General features: G+C 36.0%; 1 protein-coding gene across 1 annotated transcript in view; it reads right to left on the bottom strand.

Moving 5' to 3' along the window:
• Naaladl2 (N-acetylated alpha-linked acidic dipeptidase like 2) overlaps positions 1-24,386 on the bottom strand; it is an 835,422-nt gene that overhangs the window by 141,230 nt on the left and 669,806 nt on the right. Inside the window, exon 11 of the mRNA XM_041659204.1 lies at positions 23,243-23,338. Coding sequence (XP_041515138.1) covers positions 23,243-23,338 — 96 coding nt within the window. The remainder of the gene's footprint in view (positions 1-23,242; positions 23,339-24,386) is intronic.

Genomic DNA, 24,386 nt, shown 5'->3' with positions numbered 1-24,386 from the left:
CACAGTTACACAGGACTCCACTTGCAAAGAGCTTCACAAACATCATCTCATTCACTTACTCCCAAAGACTGTGCTGTCTGCTATGTCTCAAGGTGAAAATATATCCATATACCACTCAGGTTACACTCTTAAAACTTCTAGCAATATTCTTCAAACTTGTAGTATTAAAATAATTGTAATCACATATTTAACGTGGATTCAATCATGCTGGAGATTTGGGAAGGCAAAGGGGATGAAAGAGGAGGATATGAAGGAAGTAATACAGGGATGACTGTGATCCTAGTACAATCTAGGCACGTACAGTCATGTCATAACAAATACCTTTCCTCTGTGCAACAAAATAAACTAATAGAAATGGTGAAGTGACAGAGAATGAATAATCTAAGTTTAGTGATGGATGGGAAAGAAATACATATTTATATTTGTTGTATTTGATATAGCAGAACTCTGAACATTCCACGTTGATATACACTTGTGTCATGTCACAGGAGGTATGCTTTTCAGTTGAGGTAATTCTGTAAAGATGGGAGGCTAGGCTCCTTTGCAACATATGGACTGAGTTGTATGTTTTACCCTTAAAGGGTCTTAGGGAAAGTTAACCTCTGGGGTTAAGGTAAATGTAAATATTGCAATAGTTAGTATTCATGCTCAACTTGACAGGATCTAGAACCATGGAGGACACATGCTTCCATCATGCCTGTGCAGTCAGTAAGCAGATGAAGTTAGCCTTTCAGCTTATCAATAAAGGGTCATCTAACGATTAGTAAGGTGGGATGAGTCACCTTAAGTGTGGGTGACATATTCCATGGGGTACAATTCCAGAGTGAGCAAGATGCATTCATTGGTCCCTGCTTCCTGACAGGGAATATATTGTGACCAGCCAGCTTCTTGCTCCCTCATTGTGCCGTTCCAATTTAGGTAGAACATTTGTGCTCAAACTGTAAGTCACAATAATCTCTTCTTTTCTGAAGTTGCTATTCTCAGATATTTTGTAACAGAAGTTGTAAAAGTAATGACTACAAGTACCATTTTTGTCTTGAATAATGAAAAGTTTTGCATAACAATTTTAAAGATTTTAATGAGCACTTTTTAAAACTAAACACACAGCATTTGCAAGTTACCACGTAATGTATTGATGTGAAAGATGTGACAAAACTAAGGTTACTATTTCATACTTCATATAAATTATAAATGGAATAATCAATATTCATGTCATATGGATATGTCTATCTGTTTTCAAATAGTTTATCTCCTTTAGAAAATATTACTTTCATAAGATACCAGAATCATGCATAAAAGGAAATAAAGAAAACCAAATTATTTCATATACTATAAACATATGGCCAAAAATCAGAGGCTTATTACACTGTCTGACTTTGCTCTAGACATGCAAATTACTTGATTTGGGGTATCTTGTAGAAAGTCTGTTTAAAGATACAAGATATAGTACATCTGCTCTTTTTAGCATCTTGCTTCAGAGTTTAAAAAGTTTTTTTAACCAATTCATAAAACCTAATAGAATTTTAATTTCCTTGTTTACTTTTTTCTTCTGGAATTGAAAGTTTCTGAAAAGTAATTATATGGAATGCATTGTTTTACTATATTTATTACAATGATAAAAAGGATCCATAATAATGGATGCTGTAAATGTTAATACAAAACATACACTGAGCCATAAAGGAAGCTTCATTTTACACTAGTGCTGTGGGATCTTGTGTATGTTGTTCTCATTGACTGATAAATAAAGCTGCTTTGGCCCATGACAAGGCAGGATAAAACCGAGTGGGGAAATCAAAGCAAAGATACAGGTAAAGAAGGGTGAGTCTGGGAGACACTGGTCTTGGTTGCTAAGGCCGCAATGCCTCCAAATTTCCCATCATCTAGGAATTGTGACCCCAAAGATTCCAGCTGGATCATGCAGTCAGAAGTGCTGGCCCCTCCCCCACTCCCTCAAATCCACACTACCCAGTCCCCTCCATTCTCTACATTCCTCTCTTTTCCTGTCCTCTCCTACCCCCTCCCTCGCCAATCTGGAAGTTCAAGGTCAACTTCCACCTTACCCACCTTCCTCTCCTCTTCCCCCCTACCTCATATTCTCACCCTCGGACGCCCTTTGCACACTGGGATAGCCCCAACCAATCCTCCTCAGTCTCCTCCCATACCAGATTCCACCATAGCTCAGCCCTTCTCTGCCCTCTCTGGGAAGTGGTGAGAGTGGATGGCATTATGAAAGTTCATGTTCCCTTTTCTCTTCCAGATCTCTCTCAGATAGAAAAGCAGATGGGTTTCTTTTCTACTAATCCTTCTGCTTATAGTAAAGAGTTTCGTTACAGAGGCGAAACATGGTTCGTTGCCTCCTTCAGGGTATGGAAATGGTCTCATAAAAAAAGTAGTTAATTTTAAAATTTCAGCCATTTTCTTAAATTGGTTACAAGAGACCATGATCCAAATATACCAGGCTAGATCCTACCTCGCCAGCAAGAGTCATGAACTTGGCTACCCATTTTATTTCTCAGTCAGCAACAGATATTAGAAAAAAGTTAAGAAAGGCTGAGGAGGGATCCCAAACCCCTATGCAGGAATTGGTGAAAATGGCTCAGGCCTTAGTAACTCTCCTAAGGCCATGGGAAGGGGGACAAGGAAAGCCAACCACAAGGCTCTACCTTAATGGAACCCAGCCTAAGTCAACTTCAAAGGCAAGCTGTTAAAAGTGTGGCCTAAATGGCCACATGACACGGTATTTCACTAAACTTCCTACAAGGCCATGTCCTATCTGCCAGAAACTTAGACACTGGAAAACACAATGCCCCTATGCTGCTGGTCCTCTATGCCATGCCACAGAAGTCTGGCCTCACCAACATCGACAAATGAAACTTTGTCAGCCTTTGTACTCAGCTTTGCAGAGGACTGACGCTGCCCAGACTTGGTATATCCTGTAACCCTATCTGATCCTAGGGTAGAGCTGCAAGTAGTGGGTAAGTCCATTACTTTTCTTTTGGACATGGGAGCTAGCTATTCTGTTCTAACATCTTACTTGGGTCTTACGTTTTCCTCACCAATTTCAGCTCTAGGGTAGACAGGACCCATTTCTCCCCACTTAAGACTTTGCCACTGCCCTGCATTCTTGCAGGACAATTTTTCTCTCATTCTTCCTTAATGATAACTGCTTGCCCATCACCTTTACTGAGTTGAGATATCCTTAGCTAACTCCTAGGTCTTTCAAATTTCAATGGATAGGACCTCACACGGTAATCCTCACCATCCCCTCCAGGCTCCAGGCTCCTGAAACACCCATGCTGGTACCATCTCTCAAGGCTGAAGCAGAGACTCCGGACACTTGGCCTTTTCAGCAGACATGACCTTCCACATTCCAGTTTTCCAAGATGCCACAAGTAAGTGCCTACCTGCTCTTCATCCTAGCACACTCATCTTTGGTGATACAAATAAGATAGGTAATAATAATTTTTTTCCTAGATACCTGCCTTCTTACCTCCTGCAAGAAACAGATGCTTGGCATCTGCACAATGACAGTAAACAGGATGCCTTTCCAGCCACATCTCTCACTGAGCATGGACCCACCAACACCCAGCTCTACCCTTACCCATGCCGTCCCACGCCTACATTAAGTAGCCAGACTTGAGTCAATGCCTCTTTTTCCAAAGAGAGCCTAAATGTTGGTCAAAATATCACCTCAACTTCCTGTCACCCCTTATACAAACAGTCTGGAATGTAAATTCTCATCTCTGGCCTCCATCTTTAGAGGCCCAACCCATCAAACCTTGGACCCTCCCCTGAGAAGGTCAGGACCATTCCCCCAGTCTATATAAACTGCTCCCAGAAAGTTCCTTCATGGTCTTCTCCCCCTCCCTCCCATGGTCGCGTTGGCAGCTTCCTGGTTCCCCTCAGGGCCACCCAAGAGTGCAGGAATCCTAACAAACCTGGATGTCCTTTAATTCTGCTTGTCTGATTTGGCTTGAATGGGATTTTTGCATTGGAAGAGAAGTCACGTTAGAAATTATTTCTAACATCATAGTTTACAAAACTAAAAAAAAATGTGTGAGATAAACTATAACAATGTAGAAAAAGGCAGGAGAAAATAGGAATTTTTCCAATTTGTTTATCATTACATATATAATAATTTTAAGTCAAGACTCAATTTAAGATTTTAAAAATTAAGTGTCAGTTTGATTGGGATTTTCCTTCTCTATATCCTTCTAATTTTTAAAATTTCAATCTTCGTCAAACCATTGGGCCAGTTACTTCTCAGTATTGACAGTTCTACTGTCCAGTGTTATTTATTCCCTAACGGAAATCAATACAACTAGAAATTATTATCTGTTCTAAAGAATGTGAATATTAACTTGCAGACTCAGTCTCTTAATTCCTTTGAAATCTTTTCATACTGCCTCAGGAACCTTCCTTCATTTATAAAGGGCAAGCTACAAAATTGGAAAAAAAATCTTAACCAACCCCATATCAGAGGGATGATCTACAAAGCATACAAAGAATATACAAAGAACTCAAGAAATTAGATATCAAAATATCAAATAAACCAATTAAAAATGTGGTATAGACCTAAACAGAGAATTCTTAACAGAGGAATCTCAAATGACCAAAATGTACTTAAAGAACTGCTCAACATCCTTAGCCAGGGAAATGCAAATCAAAACAACTCTGAGATAATACCAGTCAGAATGACTAAGGTCAAAAGCACAGATAATAGCTTATGCTGGAGAGGATGTAGAGTAAGACGAACATTCCTCCATTGCTGGTGGGAGTGCAAACTTGTACAGCTACTTTGGAAATCACTATGGCAGTTTCTAAGAAATTTGGGACTCAACCTACCTCAGGACCCAGAAATACCACTCTTAGGCATATATTCAGAGGATGCAGACCCATGACACAAGGATATTTGCTCAACTATGTTCTTAGCAACATTATTTGCAATAGCCAGAAAGTGGAAACAACCTAGATGCCCCACAACTAAAGAATGAATAACAAAAATGTGGTACATTTACACAACAGAGTAATACTCAGCAGTAAAAAACAATGATGTCTTGAAATTTGTAGGCATATGGATGGAACAAGAAAAAAACATCCTGAGTGAGATAACCCAGACTTAGACAAACATGGTATGTACTCACTCTTAAGTAGTTATTAGACATAAAGCAAAGGATAACCATTTTACACTCCACAATCCCAGAGAAGACAGGAAACAAGAAGAAACCTAAGACAGACATGCTTGGCTATACTCCCCCATCCCAGGAAGAAACAGACAATATTTCTTCAGTAAAGTGGCAAAATAAGGCAATGGGGAAAGGTGGTAGGGGAGTGGGACGGGGAAGAAGGAGGGTAGAAAGGGGAACATGAATGAACTGGAAGGTCAAGTTGGGTGAAGAACTGAGACAGAGAGCAAGGAAAAAGATACCTTGAAAGAGGGAGACATCATATGGTCAGCAAAAAACCAGGAACTAGGGAAATTCCCAGGAATCTACAAACATGGCTCCAACTAAGAATCTAGACAATAGCAGAGGGGGTATCTAAAATGCCTTTGCCCTGTAATCAGATTGATGATTACTTTAATTGTCATCATATAACCTTCATTTAGTAACTGATGGAAGCAGATGCAAAGTTCCACAGGAAAGCACTGGGCTGAGCTCATGAGTCCAAACATAGAGAGGGAGGAGTAATATTAAGAGTAAATGAGCCAAGGGCACGGTGGGGAAACCCACAGGAACTGCTGACTTGAGCTAGTGGGAGCTCACTGACTCTGAACTGACAGCTGGGAAACCTGCAGAAGGCCAAACCAAGCCATCTGAATGTAAGTGATAGTTGTGTGTAGGGTAACTAGCAGTGGAACCAGTATTTATCCCTAGTGCATGAACTGGCTTTTGGAAGTCGCTTTGTTGTGAAGGGATACCTTGATCAGCCTAGGTACAGGGAAGAGGGCCTTGGCCCTGCCTTAAGTGACACTTTGCTGACTCCCCATGGGAGATCTCACATTCTCTGAGGAGAGAAGCTGGGGAAGAGGAGGGAAGTAAGGAGAGGGAACCAGTATTGGAATGTAAATTAGATTGAATTAAAATATATATACATATAAAAAGTTAAAAAGTATAAAATATAAACGATATGAAACACTATGTGTTGAAAATTACATAATTCTTTAAAAATTATGTCATAAACTACAATATACACCCACTTCAAATATATCCATTTTTCCTTGGATTATAAGTTCTATTTGTCTTCTTATTAATTTATCTGTAAATAAGCATCAACTCTTTTACCCTCATACCCCAAATTCCTATCAGGTTTTGCATGGTCCCTTGTCAAATTTTACCCAAGGAATGTCTTTATTTTTGTTTTTTTTACTTTGTACTTTTGATGCCATTTTCTTTATAGGCATATATGAAAAGAAAATGGGAATGCATGTATAAGCAATACATATTAATTCTTTTCCCATTTTATTTTTAATGAGGTAGAGAAGATTATTATGAATTTGTTTCCTCTTTATTACGTATGAGTAAACTTTGTAAATTGTAGTCATTTGTGCTTGTATCACATTTCCACATCATCTATGACTCTTCACTGCCTTAATAACATATGAATATAGTTGTTCATTATTGTCGTCAGCATGTAACCCTCATGAAGACTTATTCTTACCATTAAATGATTGATTAAATGTGACCTAAAGGGTTCAGTGTCTTGCTAAAAAGCTAAACAAAACAACAAAAACAGTAAAAGCTTTCTTCTTTTGTTTTACAATGATTATTACTTCTTAAAACTATCTAATATAAAATCACTTTGTTTTCTATCCTGAAATAACTGTTCACCCTAGACTCTCAGCAACACTCTGTGCTACATTTGCACTGGCTTCCACAGTTCTATCTCACTAGTGGGTCCTGTCTGCTGTATCAGACTGCACTGTGTCCTCCTGCCGACTAACATCTAATCTGAGTTAGCAGGAATATTCAGTTACTGCATACAGATACTGTGAATGTTTGATCTTCTGTAGTTCATTCTATTGTCTCAAAGGGTTGTCAGGCACTGTGGTGTATTTTCACAGCCTTCATAGAAAACATTAAACTAGCCCATAAATTAAATATTACAAAGTAGACACAGAAAAAAAGTAATGGTGTGTATAAATACTTCAGCACATCAAACACAAAAAATGTTCCCTTTGTGCATATTAAAAAGTAGAGCAGTGTGGAAATATTAAAAAGAAGGAAAAGAAGGAGAAATGGTGTCATTGTATTATAATCTTAAGAAATCAAAAATTTAAAATATCACAGTAAATAACAGTACTTTTAGAAAAATTGTTGCAAGCTGAAGCCAGTTTGTGCAGGTGAAACAGAGAGTCAACAGGTCTATCCCTTTGCTAGGGAGGCTTACACAGGTCATGACATGTACTGCTTAATATGACTTACACCTACAAGATACTAAGAAAACACAACACCTTGTAATGCAGGAGAATGAGGGACAGAATGTTTGCTGATGAAATCCACTGAGAAAGACTGGTTATTAATAAGACAGATAGAAAATCTCATTCCAGAAACTGTGAGCTTTTAGCTCAAATATATAGGCATATTAGAACAGTGGCAATTTGTTACAAAGCTCCTGCACATTGTCAAAAGTGGAATTTGTTTGTATTATTTGTTACTTGGTCCTGGGGACCAAATGGAAGGCCTTTCCCATTATAAAGTATACAACCACATCAAGGGTTTCTTTTAAATGTTGCCACTTGATTTTCCCCTGGTTCCCTGAAAGGACTTAGATGACTGGTGTGGGACAATTCCATATTCTATCAATTATATTTTTAAGTAATGCTGATTGGCCAGTAGCCAGACAGGAAGTATAGGCGGGACAACCAGACAGGAAGTAGAAGTGGGGCAATGAGAACAGGAGAATTCTGGGAAAGAGGAAGCACATTCCTCTGTAGTCCTGCCGAAGCACCTAAGAAGGAAGACGTGACCTCCCCTGTTGAAAAAGGTACCAAACCATGTGGCTAGTATATACTAGAATAATGGGCTAATATAAGGTGTAAGAGTTAATAAGAAGCATGAGTTAATGGGCCAATCAGTTTATAACTTATGTAGACCTCTGTGTGATTTTCTTTGGGACTTAATGACTGTCAACAAGAGTATTCTTTGCTGAGACAACAGGTTGGAAAGGCCAAGTGGGAAGAAATCATAGAATCCATCATTTTTCCCCCACTGTCCTGAAAATTTATCAGTTACTTCAATCAGAAGACATCTGTAAAGCAAATGCATTGGCTGATGACCAGTTGTGACTAAAGTTTAACCTACTGTAATTTGATTAAAAAAACAAAACAAACAAACAAACAAAAACAAAAACCAGCTTATGATTCCATGGAATAACCACACCTTTAGTGTAAAATCTTTTATTCCTTCATGGATCTTACTAGCTATTGAAGTCCACCATGTATTTCTATGTTGCTCTTCATCATTTCAAATGGTATACATGTCTCCTATCCTTCCTTTTATCATTTATTTATTAAGTTAGTTGTTCATATCCAAGTATGGATTAGCATTTTGGTAAGTTCACAACTTCTCTTTTTCTGCATGTGGTAGACATGTATATGTACACATATTTACATGTGTGGGCACAAATATATATGTGGGTACATGAGGAAATGCCAGGTTAGTGCTGGGAATCAGTTAGGAACTATCCTCAGTCACTATTTATCTGATGTATTAATGCAAGAACTTGCAATTGAACTGAGAGCTCATTGATGTAGTTAGTATTGATAAGTCTGCTTTTTCTTAGAAACTCATGTCTGCCTTCCAAGCAAGGAATTATAGGCTGGTTGACAATCTCACTTGGCATTTATGTGAGTTCTAGGGATCAGAATCCCAATACCCACACTAGTACAGTAAGCACTTAGAATAGATGAAATATTTCCCCAATTTAAAATATTCATTTTACATTTTAATCCATAAATCTCAGATATTTTACCAAATGTAAAATATTCAACTGCTTAACAGAATGACATTATCATTGATTCCAGCTATGAAGAAGTGTTTGGCTTCATGCAAAGTCATTGTTTGTATCTGACTTAAAGAGACCATGTATTAGGCTTGGTCTTGGCCCACGTTGCTAATAGGTCATGGAAGTTTTGATAGATGGTGGAACCTCATGGCAGGTCTTTGGGGCACTGATGTGCTCTCAGGTTTGTTGAAAGACCCTAGCCCCCCCCCCTCTCTCTCTCTCTCTCTCTCTCTTTCTCTCATCTTTGACCATGAGATAACTAGTATCTCTCCCTCCCTTTCTCTCTCTCTCTCCCTCTCTCTCTTTCTCTCATTTTTGACCATGAGATAACTAGTATCTCTCCCTCCCTTCCTCCCTCCCTCTCTCTGTCTGTCTGTCTCTCCTTTCCTCTCTTCTCCTCTCCTCTCCTTCGCTCTTCACCACTCTTTTTCTCTTTCTCTCATCTTTGGCCATGAGATGACAAGTATCTCTCTCCCTCTCTCCTTTCCTCTCCTCTTCTCTTCTCTTCTCTTCTCTTCTCTTCTCCTCTCCTCTTCTCTCTCTCTCTCTCTCTCTCTCTCTCTCTCTCTCTCTCTCCTTTGACTATGAGATAACTAGTTTTTGCTGCATTGCAGCTTAAAGGCAATGATATCAGCTGGGCAGTGGTGGCGCACGCCTTTATTCCCAGCACTCAGGAGGCAGAGGCAAGCAGATCTCTGTGAGTTGAAGACCAGCCTAGTCTACAAGAGCTAGTTCCAGGACAGGCTCCAAAGTCACAGAGAGACTCTGTCTCAAAAAAACCAAAAAAAAAAAAAAATAAAAGAAAGAAAGAAAAGAAACAAACAAACAATGATGTCAACACACTGTAGACAGAAACCTTCAAAAGTCTGAGCCAACACAAACATTTCATGTTTACATAATGACCCAAGACATTTTGTCAAAGTCACAGAAAACTGGTTAACACACAAAAGTTTTTATAAAGAAATATTATAACAATATTATATTAATATATACTATAATAATATAATAAAGTTCAAATAAAGAATTTGAAGCTTTTATGAAGTAGCCTCATCACTGAGCGTAATGCCATATATCACATGTAAACATCTCTGAGACTGGGACATGAGAAAGCAGATTAGAGTATGAATAAAGACTGACACAAAATGAGAGAGTATTTCTGGTACATTGTGTTTAAACATCTCTGTGCTGATTTTATTTCATTGACAAGCATGGGCTATTGGTTAAAATGTAGGTCAGTATTGATAAAATTTTGTAAATTTAAGTGACTTAATATTTTAACTATGAGACAGTATTTTCAACTAAAAGTCTCTGGGAAAGCTATGGAATTAAATAATTAAGTATGCTATTGTATAACAGAGAGAAATTTGCTTAACCTTGTCTATTGCTGTACTAGTTACAGTAGATAAGACATAAGACCAGTCTCAGTATGTGTCGACAGATAAACAGATAAGGAAAATGAAGTCCATATATACAATGGAATTTTATTCAGGTATAAAGAAGAATAAGTTATAAAAATTGCAAGAAAATGGATGTATCTGGAAAACATTATAATTATCAAAATTAGAAGAGATAGAATGAAAATATCCCATTTTTCTTCTATGTAAAATCTAAATTTATGCTTATGAAGGAGTATGAGTATTCATTTGTGTGTGTGTGCATGCAGGTATGTAGGGAATGAAATATAAAGGTTTCTTGGAGAGTGGTTGAAAGAACCGTAAAACTGTAATGTGGAGGGAAACAGGAGAATGCCCTGGGATACATGTGAGATCAAGGAAGAAGGGGTTACTATCAGTGCTAAGGAAGAGCAAATCCAAAAAAATACCACAAAACATGTTGTACACGGCAACATGCTCTCACATTTGAAACACTAATAAATGCACTACTGTTTTGTTTTTGATCTTTTGAGATATGTTGTTTCTGTGTAGCCCTGGCCATCCTACAACTAGCTCTGTAGATCAGGCTGGCCTTGAGTATATTAATATTTTTATAACAAGATATTGTGTTTTAAAACACACTGCATTTTTATCAGTGTCTAGTATTTTGAATAAAAGTTACCATCAAATAATGGTTATTAATTCCTTTGGCTAATACATGTGCCTGAGGAACTCATGACATTATTGAGGTTTCTTAAATTAATCATTAGTCAAAGCTGCAAGCAGCACGGCTCACTGATGAGCATTTTAGACCCATATAGCAGTCAGGTCTTTTCATCTGTCAAATCCAGTCAATTTAAGGTAGCCACGAAAAATAATGTATTGATGACGTTTCAGAGTTTGAGGTAAATATGCTTGGCATCCACCAAGGGGGAGGTAAAGGTAGTTTCTTGAAAATAAACAGAAGTGTTTTCTAATTCTTCTGAAATCTACACAAGTCTTCATAATGAACAACGAAGCTCTGTATCAAACTCAGCTTTTCTAGCTCAATTTATGAATGATTTTCTTCTTTTAAAAATTCACCCCCTAATCCATTCCAAGGACAATACAAAGTGTACACCAACCTCATATCAGAATTTTCTTCATTGTCCAGCACTGGTTCAGCATTTTCTAAAGCAATGGTTCTTACCCCATATTTATTTATAATAATAACAGCTTTCTGAAACACTACAGCTGCCCTGTAACTCATGCGACTTTTCAGTAGCCAGATGTTTGGCATTAGATAACTTCAAACCCACCCATTTCTAATCAAGATTACTTAATGTGACCTAAATCTCATCCTACAGTAACAATATATGTACAACCCTTTAAGAACTAATATGTTCATTTCTTTGTCTATCACAAAATAGAGTATAAAGTCAATTCAACTGACTACTATAGATGTCATTTTTGCTATGGCTTTCTAGAAATCAGCATTCATATTCATATGTATATATGATAGAGGATATATACACATGTCTCTCTCTCTCTGTGTATGTGTGTGTATGTGTATGTGTGTGTGTGTGTGTACTAACAAGGCAGTACATGTGGATGACCCTGCCTGTGCAAGCCTAGTTTTCTCATTGTTCTCCACCTTTATGGTTTTTAGGCAGCGTCTCTCAACCAAATACAGATCTCACCTAAACAACTAGTCTCACTTTCTGGTCTTTCTGTGTATTCCTTCCCTACCTCCTCAAGTGGGAATTAGGATTGCATTCCACTCTCATCCAGAAGTAATTGTGTCCTCATATTCATAACACAAGTATTTAACTATTGAATCATTTCTTTCTTCAAAGAAATCAGATCCTTGATCTTTGGGAAAGATACCTGAAAAAAGTCCCTTTCCAACTTTGATAAGGTTGTAATTGTATCACTGATAGAGAATAGCATGGCATAGCATCACAGATACGGATTTAATGTATACTAAACGCCTTTTCTTATAGAGAAATTAAATTTGTCAGCAGTCAATGTAGAGAAAGACAGACACAAAATTCTAACAGATAACAAATACAATTCTGTCTTCGAAACTTTAATGAAATATGTCTATTGTAGTTTTATCACTTATATTTTAACAGAATTTCTATATTCCATTGAATAAGATGGTGTGTATGTACTGAATAAGATAACAGCAGAAAAAAACATTCTGATATGTAAGATTTTAATCATTGAACAAACAGCTTTAAAATAAGTTATCATATTCCTTATTTGTTAAAAGTTATTAATTACAAGGGTTGTAATTTTTATGAATGACTTAGGTATATAGTTATGATTACTCATCAATATTTTCAAAGGTATAAAATTTAATATGAATTTCTATTAAGTGATAGAAGACCAATATATTTTCAATCAGTAAAGTTGTACACCTTTATTTTCCAAAAGGAAATAGGTATATTAGTAAATAAATCCCAACTGGGCCAAAGTGAGTATTGTTTCTCAATGGTAATACACAAGTAAGCACAGTTTTGGTTGATTTATTCAAATTATACATTTGTCAGTTTTAAAAACGGCCTGTACTATCATAAAATATAGTTCATTCTATACTAAAATACTGATGGCTTTAACTCATGCATACAGTGTTTACATGATGATCACATCCCAAGCTAACAATAATCTACAGTTTGGATCAGTTTCCACAGAATTCCAAGATTAGGTACAAATATACAAAAAATAAAGTTCAGTTCACAAAACAAAACCCCAAAAACATCTGTATGGAATTTAGAGACCCTAGCGGCAGATAGAGGGGGAGTGCAGGGAGTAAATCTAGAGGAGGTGACAATGAGCGTCTGTGCCATTGATTAGTTCTTACTACAGGAGCTTCTGTGTGTGCACATTTGCACAGATGGCCAGCTGGTACTTCACTCACATATGGGACAATGGGGCCTTCTGAACTGCTAAGACTAAAGTCTATTATTGCAGATTCCAAGAGGCTGCACAGGTCATCCTCATGAGTTGCATTATATTAGATTCTTTTCTTAATAAGTAGATAGTGCCTAGAGCTATTAAATCTCTTTATTATATAAGTTTGCTTCAACAGCACTTTTTGAAAAGGCATTTGACCTTATTCTCTTGGGTCCACCTTTTATGCTCTGGTTACAATGCTTTCGGTCAGCATACTTCTAGCTGACTTTGAGAATGACATTGTCCAAGACTGGTGTGAAAAGACATAAAATCCACTTTAGAGTAAATGAGAAATGTGGAACACAAAATAGAAATTTACTTTCATTTTCTTGGCAGATTGTCAAAATAGGCAACACACACACACACACACAGATATATATAAAACACAAAGTGAAGTTATCGCCAAATGTATCAGTGTACTTAATGAGCTACTGCTTCCTGAGTTAGATGTGAAAACTTCCTGAAATACATTTATTGTGTGTCAAAGTTTTCACATTATTTATAGTCACTCTCTCTACTTTGTCACCAAATTGCTCCCTTCTGTGGGTATCTTGCACATATGTCAGTATTTTTCTATTTAAACAAAGGTTGAAGTCAGTATTTTTATTTTATATTCATTTAAAGCTTCTGTTTTTTCTTTCATGCATTTGTGTGTATACATTCATACATGCATGTAAGAGGATTTATGGAGCCAGAAGATGTTGGATCCCCCAGAAATGAAGTTATAGGTGGTTATGAGATGTGTAATATGAGTGGTAGAAACCAATCTCAAATTCTGCTTACAGAAAAGCAGTAAATGTTCTGAAACACCAGTCATTGTATTTTAAACTTAGTAAAATATACACTCAAACAGTAACAGTCTTTCTAATTTCATATCTTATAATGCACTAATAACTTTTAAAACTGTAGCATTGATTACAATATCTATGTTGATAATTAATTTTTTAATAAAGTAGATTAAATGTTAATACATTTCATATAGTAGTCACCTTTTAGGTAATAAAACCAAAACGAGAAAAACTGATCATCTAAGGCATTCCTTTCGAAGCTGTAACGTTTTATAGTATAATGAAAAACAATAAACTAAAGCTCTCCACATAAAAGTCATAGCCACAATGCAAGCTCCAATTTTATTAAAAGAAGATGTTGAGTTTAATTATATATTTGTGAAGAAAACATACCTATAATATTTTGTTCTGAAAGCATGAAGGGTTATTTTTAATATACTACCATCTCCCTTGAGTAGCTCCAACGCACAGTTTTCTTTACAACATGCAATTTCTGCATTGAAAATACTTCCCTGGGCTAGTGTCTGGTTTAGTGCATGTCATGAAAGCATGGAGTGAAGCTCTCAACAGAGACATTTTACATCTAATATCACGAAGTTCATACAACATGGAAAATTGATTTTCATATAAAACCTTTTAATCTATAGATATATAATGACTTCAGATGTATACATGGAAGTACAAATGCGGTAAAAGTATATACGGGACCATAAATAGCCTCACACTTTATTTCCTACAAGTAATACTTCTTACATTTTATCCAAACAATCCATCACCCACTTAAGAGCACTCTAAAAATGCTGATGTTTGCTCATCCAGGTTAGGAATGACGGTCAGGTTTTGTGCTGGTTTTAAGACATCCCCTAAAACTTTACTAGCTTCAAGAGAAAAGCATGCCTTTGAAACATGAAATAAAAAACAGAAATTAAACAAATAATTTAATCACCCATGAGAGCATAAGGCTGTAACCCCAGAATTCAGAGGCTGAGGAATTGTTAATTCCAGGCCAGACTGAGCTATTCAGCTAGACCTTCTCCAAAAGAAGAGAAAAAGTAATATTTGATCTTTTAAAACAGATTTACATTTCAATATCATGTATCTAGAATAATATATTAAGATATTAGTAAATAAATCAGTAACTATTTTATTTCAAAAGGTAACCAATAACCATACAAAATTTACATCAACCTGAAATGGTTGAAAAATCAAAGTTGATCCGATGTATTTTATCCTTAGTGAAACTGCCACTAATTTTTTTAAACACTACTAAAAATTGAAATAAAAGTTTTCTCTATGAAAAGATGAAATATTACTGTATTTTCTGAATGCAAATGATATAAAAACTATTAATCTCCAATTGAAAGTTTTATCCAAACAACTCCTTCCTCTAAAATTTAACCTCACTGAGATACATTTTCTGCATGTACAGTGTTCCATCTACCTTTTTGTGTGACATTGTATCAGTCAAAATTCTTGACAAAGGATCATATTTTGGCATTAATATTGGTATAGAAAAAAGTAAACTAATTTCAAGAACAATATTTCTGAGGACACTCTTCATATCATATTAGATATCCTGTAACAATATTAGATATCATAAATTAATATTAGATATTCTATATTAGATACTATGAAATAATATTAGATATTCTGTAATAATACTAAATATCATGTATTAATATTAGCTATACAAAAATAATATTAGACATCTTATAACAATATTAGATATCCAATAATAATATTACATATTCTATAATAATTCAGCCACTTGGATTGACAATGTTCCCCACAAAAACCATAAACTAACAGAACCTCCACTGCTGTGCAAGGCAAATCCCCTTTTGAATGGTAGTCTTTCTTCCTAAAATTTCTCCCTTAATTTCTCCCTTGACTAATTGATGATCATTGTTTAATTTCCATGTGTTTGTGGGTTTTCTGGGATTAGTATTGCTGTTGACTTCTAGTTTTAAACCATGGTGATCTGATAAGATACATGTTGTTATTTCAATTTTTTTGTATTTGTTGAGGTTTGTTTTGTTACCGAGTATGTGGTCAATTTTTGAGAAAGTTCCATGAGCTGCTGAGAAGAAGGTATATCCTTTCTTGTTTGGAAGGAATATTCTATAGATGTCTGTTAAGCCCATTTGAGTAATAACATCTGTTAGTTCCTTTATTTCTCTGTTCATTTTTTGTCTGACTGTTCTATCCAGTGGTGAGAGAGGAGTGATTAAGTCTCCACAATTAGAGTGTGGAGTTCAATGTGTGATTTAAGCTTTATAAGTGTTTCTTTTACATATGAGTATGCACTTGTGTTTGTGGCATAGATGAATTTTCCTCTTAATTGATTTTTCCTGTGACTAATATGAAATGTCCTTCTTTTTGTCACTTTTGATTGATTTTAGTTTGAAGTCTATTTTGTTAGATATGCCACCAGCATGTTTCTTAGGTCCTTTTGATTTGAATATTTTTTTCCCAACGTTTACTTTGAGACGATGTCTGTCTTTGAGGTTGAGGTGTGATTTTTGTATGCAGAAGAAGGATGGATTCTGTTTTCATATCCAATCTGTTAGCCTGTGTCTTTTTATAAGTGAGTTGAGTCCATTTATACTGAGGAATATTAATGACCAGTGATTGCTATCGCCTGTTAATTTAGTTTTTGTTGTTGGTGATGTTAATTTGTGTGTTTTTTCCTTCTTTGGTATTTGTTGCTATGAGACCATCAATTGTCTGTGATTTTGTTGATGTATCCAGCTTTCTTGGGTTGGAGTTTTTCTTCTAGTATTTTGTGTAGGGCTGGGTTTGTGGCTAGGTATTCGTTAAATATGGTTTTGTCATGGAATATTTTGTTTTGTCCTTTTACGGTGATTGAAAGTTTTGCTGGGTATAGTAGTCTGTGCTGGCATCCATGTTCTCTTAATGTCCGCATAACACTTGACCATGACCTTCTGGCTTTCATTGTCTCCAATGCAAAGTTAGATGTAATTCAGATAGGTCTGCCTTTATATGTTACTTTGTCATTTTCCTTTGAAAATATTAATATTCTTTCTTTTCTCTGTATGTTTAGTGTTTGGATTATTATGTGATGAGGGGCCTTTTTTTTTGGATCCAGCCTATTTGGTGTACTGTAAGCTTCTTGTATCTTCATAGGCATATCTTTCTTTAGGTTGGGAACAAATTCTTCAATGATTTTTGTTAAATCTACTTTCTGTTCTTTTGAGTTGAACTTCTCCTTCTTCTATACCTATTATTCTTAAGTTTTGCCTTTTCATGGTGTCCCTTATTTCCTGGATATTTTGGGTTAAGCTTTTGTTAGATTTAATGTTTTCTTTGACTGATGAGTCTATTTCCTCTATTGTATCTTCAGCACTTGAGATTATCTCTTCCATCTCTTGTGTTTGTGGTTCCTGATCATTTCCCCCATGATTTCTGTTTCTATAATTCCCTTGGCTTTTGTTTTCTCTATTGTCTCTATTTCAGTTTGCAAGTTTTGAATAGTTTCTTTCATATGCTTTATTTCTTTTTCTTGGTTTTATTTAAGGGATTTGCTGATGTCACCCAGTGTTTTGTTTGTCTTTTCCTTCATTTATTTGAGGGAATTTCTCATTTCCTCTTTAAGAGTTTTAAACATTCTCCTGAAGTTATTTTTATAGTCATTTTCTTTTGCTTCATCTATATTTGGTTGCTCAAGTCTTTCTTTTTTAGGGTCTTTAGGTTTTACTGGTGTTATATTGCTCTTTGTGGTGTTGCATGTGTTCTTATCATTAATATTCTTTTCCTCCCATAGGTGTGTTTGGGGCTGTCGGTCATTTTATTGATTAATCTTCTAGGTGTCAGTGAATCCAAGGCTCAAATGGTTGTTCCTCATGGCACAGTTAGTGCCATGGTTCTAGTTACCCCTTTGGTCTCTCCATGTTCCTGGAGGTTGCTCAGTGCTCCCAGGCTTTGTTCTACTCCCTTGGAGTTTGCTGTCTCAGGCCTGCATTAGCCTAAGACTTTGACCCATTTCTATAAATACCAGCCTGGATCTATTCCTGCAGAGGTCCCTGCCTTGGAGTTATATGTATTTTTTTCTTTAAAAAAAAAAAAGACAGTTTTCTTAATTGAACAAATTATTCCATATTCCCAGGTAAGCTCAGAACTTGAGATAGTTCTTCTGACTGTTTTGTGGCACCATACAAGAGAGTTTTCCTAATGGCTGATCGCTAGTCTCACCTTGCTAAGGCAAAACAAGTAGAATACCCTAGCTGGGCTCCGTTTATGTCTCACGGCTTGATGGTCATTTTTGTTTTGAGACAGTTTTTCTGTCTAACAATAGCCAGTTCCCTTGCTATCCTGGAACTTTATTTGTAGAACAGACTGTCCTTGCTGATGGTCATTTTTAAGATAGTTTCTCAAATTTGCCTAATTTTTTAAAAGTATGTATCAGTGCTTTACACAGATTGTTACCAACTTCTAATTTGAATCACCTTCAGTGAATTTCAGAATATTAGAGAATTCAGAATATTGAATGCCCCTTCTTTGGTGAAGGAGTCTCCATATATTCTGGTCTGATCTTTTCCTGTGTTGAGAATGTGCAACCATCTCAAACTGGGATTTTCTTCCTCTGCTTTTGATTCTACCACATTTTACCCTTGTCATTAACTCTTTCCTTTGGTATGTAACATTAAAACGATCTATAGATGTATTCCCTTGGAGGAACTATTGTCAATGATCAGGAATGTCCTGGTAGTTAATAACAATTTGTGAGATAATTGTTGTAATGGTAAAAATAAAAACACTGCAGGTCCCCAAGTGCGGCAGTGGGCAGTGGGCCCTGAGACCATGGTGGTCCATGAAGTCATCCAGTTCCAGGCAAGGAGCCACATTGTAGGTGAGATACTAAGATGCATAGGTATGGCATGCCATGCAGAGTGAGGTTGGATATCTATTTAGTGGGTTATGGAAGAGAAGGGGAGAGATAGGGAGACAGAGAATGAGGAAAGAAACAGGAGCCACAGCAGCAGCTACCTCTTTGGGAGAGAGATAGAAAAAGAAGGGCTGAGATTGGAAGCAGAAGGAAGATCTGCCTGCCTCAGCAGTAGATGGGGCTGGGGAAAGTGACGGATGGAGGAAGCTTGTCTCTTAAAGAGACAGGATCAACCATTACAATTGTTAAAAATTTAGAAAAATTGTAGAAGGAGAAAGAAAATTATTTAAAATGTTAGGTACATGGTGATTTTTATGTGCTTATTAAAGGGTTAAGTAGGTAGGATTTTTCCTTGTATTTATTCATGTTTTAGTCTTTGAAGAAATTAGTTTGGCTTTTGTTATAACTAAAAAACTAAAATGTGATGTGTAAGATGAAGGCACTGGAGAGTAGGAAGAGCTTCTTCACCACTCACTGCACATGTCTCCCTACAGCCCCTCACCACCTACAGCAGCGTGTGTCTCCCTACAGGCCCTTCACCACCCACTGCAGTATGTGTTTCTCTTCACCCACTTCACCTAGCACTTGACAGCTGAAGGCATAATTGCTCCTTTTGGCATCAGTATGAGGTCTCCTTCATTACTTTCTAGGGTTCCGTGGTTTATATCAAAATGAAAAACGCCAAGAAAGTTTCAAAGACAGTGAATAAAATAAAGCCTTAGAGGACAACAATGAAGACCCGCTTTCAAGTTTCCATTTATGCCACGTGTATGGAGATAGCTGGTTTATTTTAAAGTATAAGGTAGAGGCAGAAAAACACTAATCACAAACAGTTTACCTTTTAGTACATAGACAATTTATGTTGATATAAAAGTACAGTTGTGTTCTTTAGCAAAGATCTAAAATATAAATAGTTGCTTGCTGGGAGATGGTGATTGCTTTACAGGTACTAACACACCATTAACTCTTTTGTCAGTACTGTGTGAAAATAAACTCTGACTAAAATAACTTAAGATATGAACCTTCAAAACTGCTATTGCATTTAATATCTTGAAAATACTTCAATATTGGCTAATTTCCCTCTTTCACTACTCATGTTAAATAACAGTATTTAAAACCAATACCAATCATGCCTTGTAATTTATCTACTATCCTTTTTATCTCAGTATCATTTTGTGATAATTAGTAAAAAATCATATATCTTTTTCTTAATTCAGATGAGTGTTACGTTTTAATCATCACACTGCTATGTAAAATTTTCATTGATGACACACAGTAATCAAACCACTTACTGATACAATATTCTGACAACCTTCTTTCTCCAAAAACCACAACTTATACTCAATGTCCATATTTTTTCCATATTTATAAGCTACAAATGATAACTAGATTCATAGAAAGACAATAGAGGACTATGTTTTTGCCCTTGCATAAAATCACATTTCAGAAAACACAGATAAATAATCTTCTTTAAAGAAGTTAGATCTTTAAATTTGAATGTTAATATGTGCTTGATCACAAGCATATCAAATTTATTGAGAAAATGTTAACATCAATCCTTTTGGTCTTATATTGCTAGTGAAAATAGATAGCTGAGTTTCTTCCATTTTGTGTTAATAATAAAACAAAATTAAATTTTAAAATTTTAAGATTTGCTAGGCTTAATAAAACAACAACCTTTGCTCTGTGTTTCCAAGCTATATATTATGGCAATGAATCTACATTTGCCAAGTGTTTTTGTTGCTGTCGATGATGAAGAAACTGGATCTTAGCATCAAGGCACATAATATTAACTATTAACAGCTCCCCATTACTGCTATTTGTTATTTAAGAATGAACTCCAGAAATATGATTTCTTCCATTGGTCTATGTTTGCAATGCGAATGCAGGAACTCTGAAGACTTTAGTGGAATAATTTACATTGGGTAAGAATATTAAGCTGTTAAAAACTTTCATAGAACTCTGACTTCAGTACTTCCTTTGCTTAGTTTTATGTTCAGACAAGGAATTCTTCCCAATATTCCCTAATGGTGTAATGAAATACCTGATTAGCAGCAAATGTATTAGAAAACACATGTAGAACACAAAGGAAGAAATGTGTCTCATTCTCTAAAGGTCTCTTAAGTCAGTATCCCATGGACTACTAAACATATGTAGGTATTCAGGCTGTGTTTATGGCCCCTGTTTACTCACCCATCTCTTTCTAAAGTGGCTCAGCAGTTCTATTTCTTTTGTGCAGTGAAGCCCTGAGCTACTCAGAATCAGCATGTGATGTGTGATTCTCCTCTTTATGCTGTGATTACCATTAAGGAATAAAGAATTTGCCTTGACCTATGATGGGAGAGAGTAGAGTTAGGCAGGGAAAACTAAATTGAATGCTGGGAGAAAGAAGGTGGATTCAAGAAGACACCAGGTAGCCACCACCAGGAACAGATAAGCCAGAAACTTGCTGTTAAGCCACAGCTACGTGGTGATGTACAGATTAATAGAAATAGGTTAAATTTAGATGCAAGAGCTAGCCAATAAGAAGCTAGAGCTAATAGATCAAGCAGTGATTTAAATAATATAATTTTTGTTTGATTATTTTTCAGGGCTGAGCAGTCAGGAACAAACAAACTGTCACCTACAGCAAGCATGCATTTATGCTCTAAGGTAAAGTCAAGCACTTTTTGTCTCTGGAGGTTTCATCAGGTATGCCATCTTATTGTGTATCTGATATTGATGCAGATTCAAGCTGCCCTTTCACAAATGTCCTTGATTTCTATAATCAGCAGAGAGCAAGAAATACAGAAAAATATTTCATCATTTTACAGTCCTCTAATTCTTATCTTAAAAATAACAAACAAATGCAGACTAAGTACCCAGACTTTTAAGTGACTATCATGCATACATTTCTATATACAGAGGAAAATCTATTTTATCCATTTAGATTCCTATATCTTCATTTGTACATATGTATATAATATTTTGTGTAAGATAGATATATAATTTCTAAGTGTTAGAAATACAGCTAGTATTTTAAATGCTGAGAAAGTACTTGGTGATAACTTTCCCCTAGTATATATAAATAATAATTTGGAATAAAAAGATGAAAGTAGTAAAACTGAATTCAGCTAACTAGAGTTGTTTGTTAAAGAAAACATGATAAGTATTATGAGCCTAGAAAAAATTTATTCAGATTGTAATTCAAGATTCACTTATTTTTAGAGATTCAAAAATAAATTTACAGAGTTCTTAGACCTCAGGAGACAGATCTAGACCCCCCACTCTCTGAATTTTAAGTTGTTTTTTTTTTATGATCAGATGCTGGGGTTGGGTCAGTTTACCACTGTTCCCTTTGTGAAGAATAAAAACAGTTTGTCACATTTTGCTTAGATTTAAAGATGATTAAATTATTCTAGTAAGCATATATAAATATGGATTATTTTAATGGCACTGAAATATCAGTATATCCTGCAAAGTCTATCCTGAAGATGCAGGCTTTGACAGGTTAGATAAATAATTGTAAACGTAAAAATTCATAGAATGCTATTTGACATCAGGAATCATAAATTTATTTTCTCCACACTGGAAAACTTAGTTTTCTTTAAATAATGAAATTATGACTAAAAATACACAGTAGAAATATTCCTTGTAAATGCAGTCCTTCACCTGAGAGAGCAAACCCTTCTTTACTGAAAGTAGAATGTGTAACAGACAGGAGAGTAAGGTGGCTCAGGGCAAAGGCATCCATTGCGAAGCCTGACAACCCAAGTTTGATATCCAGGACAACATGGTGGATGGCAAGAAACAACTAAAAGTTACCATTATTTCCTCTCCACAAGTACACAATGACACCTGTGCATTTCCATATTTCACATACACATGCACACAATTTAAATAATCAGAAGTTCAATAAGTAAACATATTAAAATAAAACTTTGGATGGAAAAGCTAGACAACCTATTTTTATGGTCATCTGAAATAGACATGTATTTAAAATAAAAGACAAACAGTTTCATATTAAGAGCAAATGCTAATTGTTTTACAGAGGATTTATATTTTTATAAACCTTTAGTCACAAGCTATATCTTGAAAGATTTTATCTGGTATCATCTTTACTACTTTAAGAGCATTCTCTTGCCTTTTCTTGACATTCTCCTTTCTTCACCTCCCCCAAACAAACATTATCATACACAAAGAACAACATAAAAGAACATTTCCTCACTTGTAAGATGCAGAGACATTCTCACCTTAGTAATGGCTTCATGGAGTCTGAAAGATGGATCAACTTCTTCAATTTTGGTTGCGTGTTTAGGAAAAATGGCTTCAGAGAGAAAACTTGGACCCTGTAAAAACAAAAAGAACTCTTCATGATTTTGTTTTTTGAGACTTTTATTGAATTTCCTTTAAAGATGCACAAAGCTTAAAATCACTGTAAGGTTTTCTTACTGTGTCAATAAAATCCTGATTTAGGAACCTGGAGGTTAAATCATGCTAAAAAACTTTATGTCAATTTGTCATAAGGTAATGTCCTCTGAGAGGAGGGAGCCTAAAATATATATATAATCAGGAAGTAGACAAGCCTGTAGGACATTTTCTTAATTAATGATTGATGGGTTATGACCCAAACTATCATGCATGGTGCCCTCCCTGAGCTTGTGGTCCTGCATTCTAACTGAGCCAGCTATGAAGAGCAATTGTAAACAACACCCACCCCAGCCTCTGTATCAGTTCCTGCCTCCAGGTCCCTGCCGTTACTGCTTTGTTATATGGAACTGTGAGGAAAATAATCGTTTTACTTCCCAAGTTGCTTTTGGTCATGGTATTTCATCACAGCAATGAAAACCTTAAGACAACTTGTTACTAGGATAGTGGGGCATTGTTATGACAGACCTGACCATGGTTTTTTTTTTTTTTCCTTTTAGCAGGGGGCATTATTGTGGAAGAATTCTAGAAATTTGGGCGTTGAGTGTTTAGAACAAAGTGAATTGTTCTATTGGAACTTGGAATATAAGTATGTTGAGAACAATGTTGATGATGGAGGCCTGGCTTCTGAAGTTTCAGAGAGATGTTTAAAGTTTTTATTGGGGTCATTTGTTATTTTTGAATTAAGGTTATTTGGGGCTGAAGAACAAGCTGAGATTAACAAGATAACAGAACTAGTAAAGAAGTTGTATTTCAGGGTCAGCCAAGGTTGCACTTTATCCTGGCATCTGAACTTGGTAGTGTAAGGGTCACCCAGGTAACACTAGTACTGAAGGCATGAAGTAAGGGTCATGGAGAGCAGTTGAGGCTTGGCACTGTGAATGGCCAGAAGAGGTCATTGGCAAAGGTGCAGCTTCAGTAGAAGATTACAGGGATCATAAAGAGAAGTTGAGGCAAGGCACCATAAGA

This window comes from Microtus oregoni, unplaced genomic scaffold (genome assembly GCF_018167655.1).
Source record: "Microtus oregoni isolate MIOR12 unplaced genomic scaffold, Mior012 000010F_ref0000083, whole genome shotgun sequence".
Classification (NCBI taxonomy): domain Eukaryota; kingdom Metazoa; phylum Chordata; class Mammalia; order Rodentia; family Cricetidae; genus Microtus; species Microtus oregoni.
This window is presented reverse-complemented; position numbering and strand designations above follow the sequence as displayed.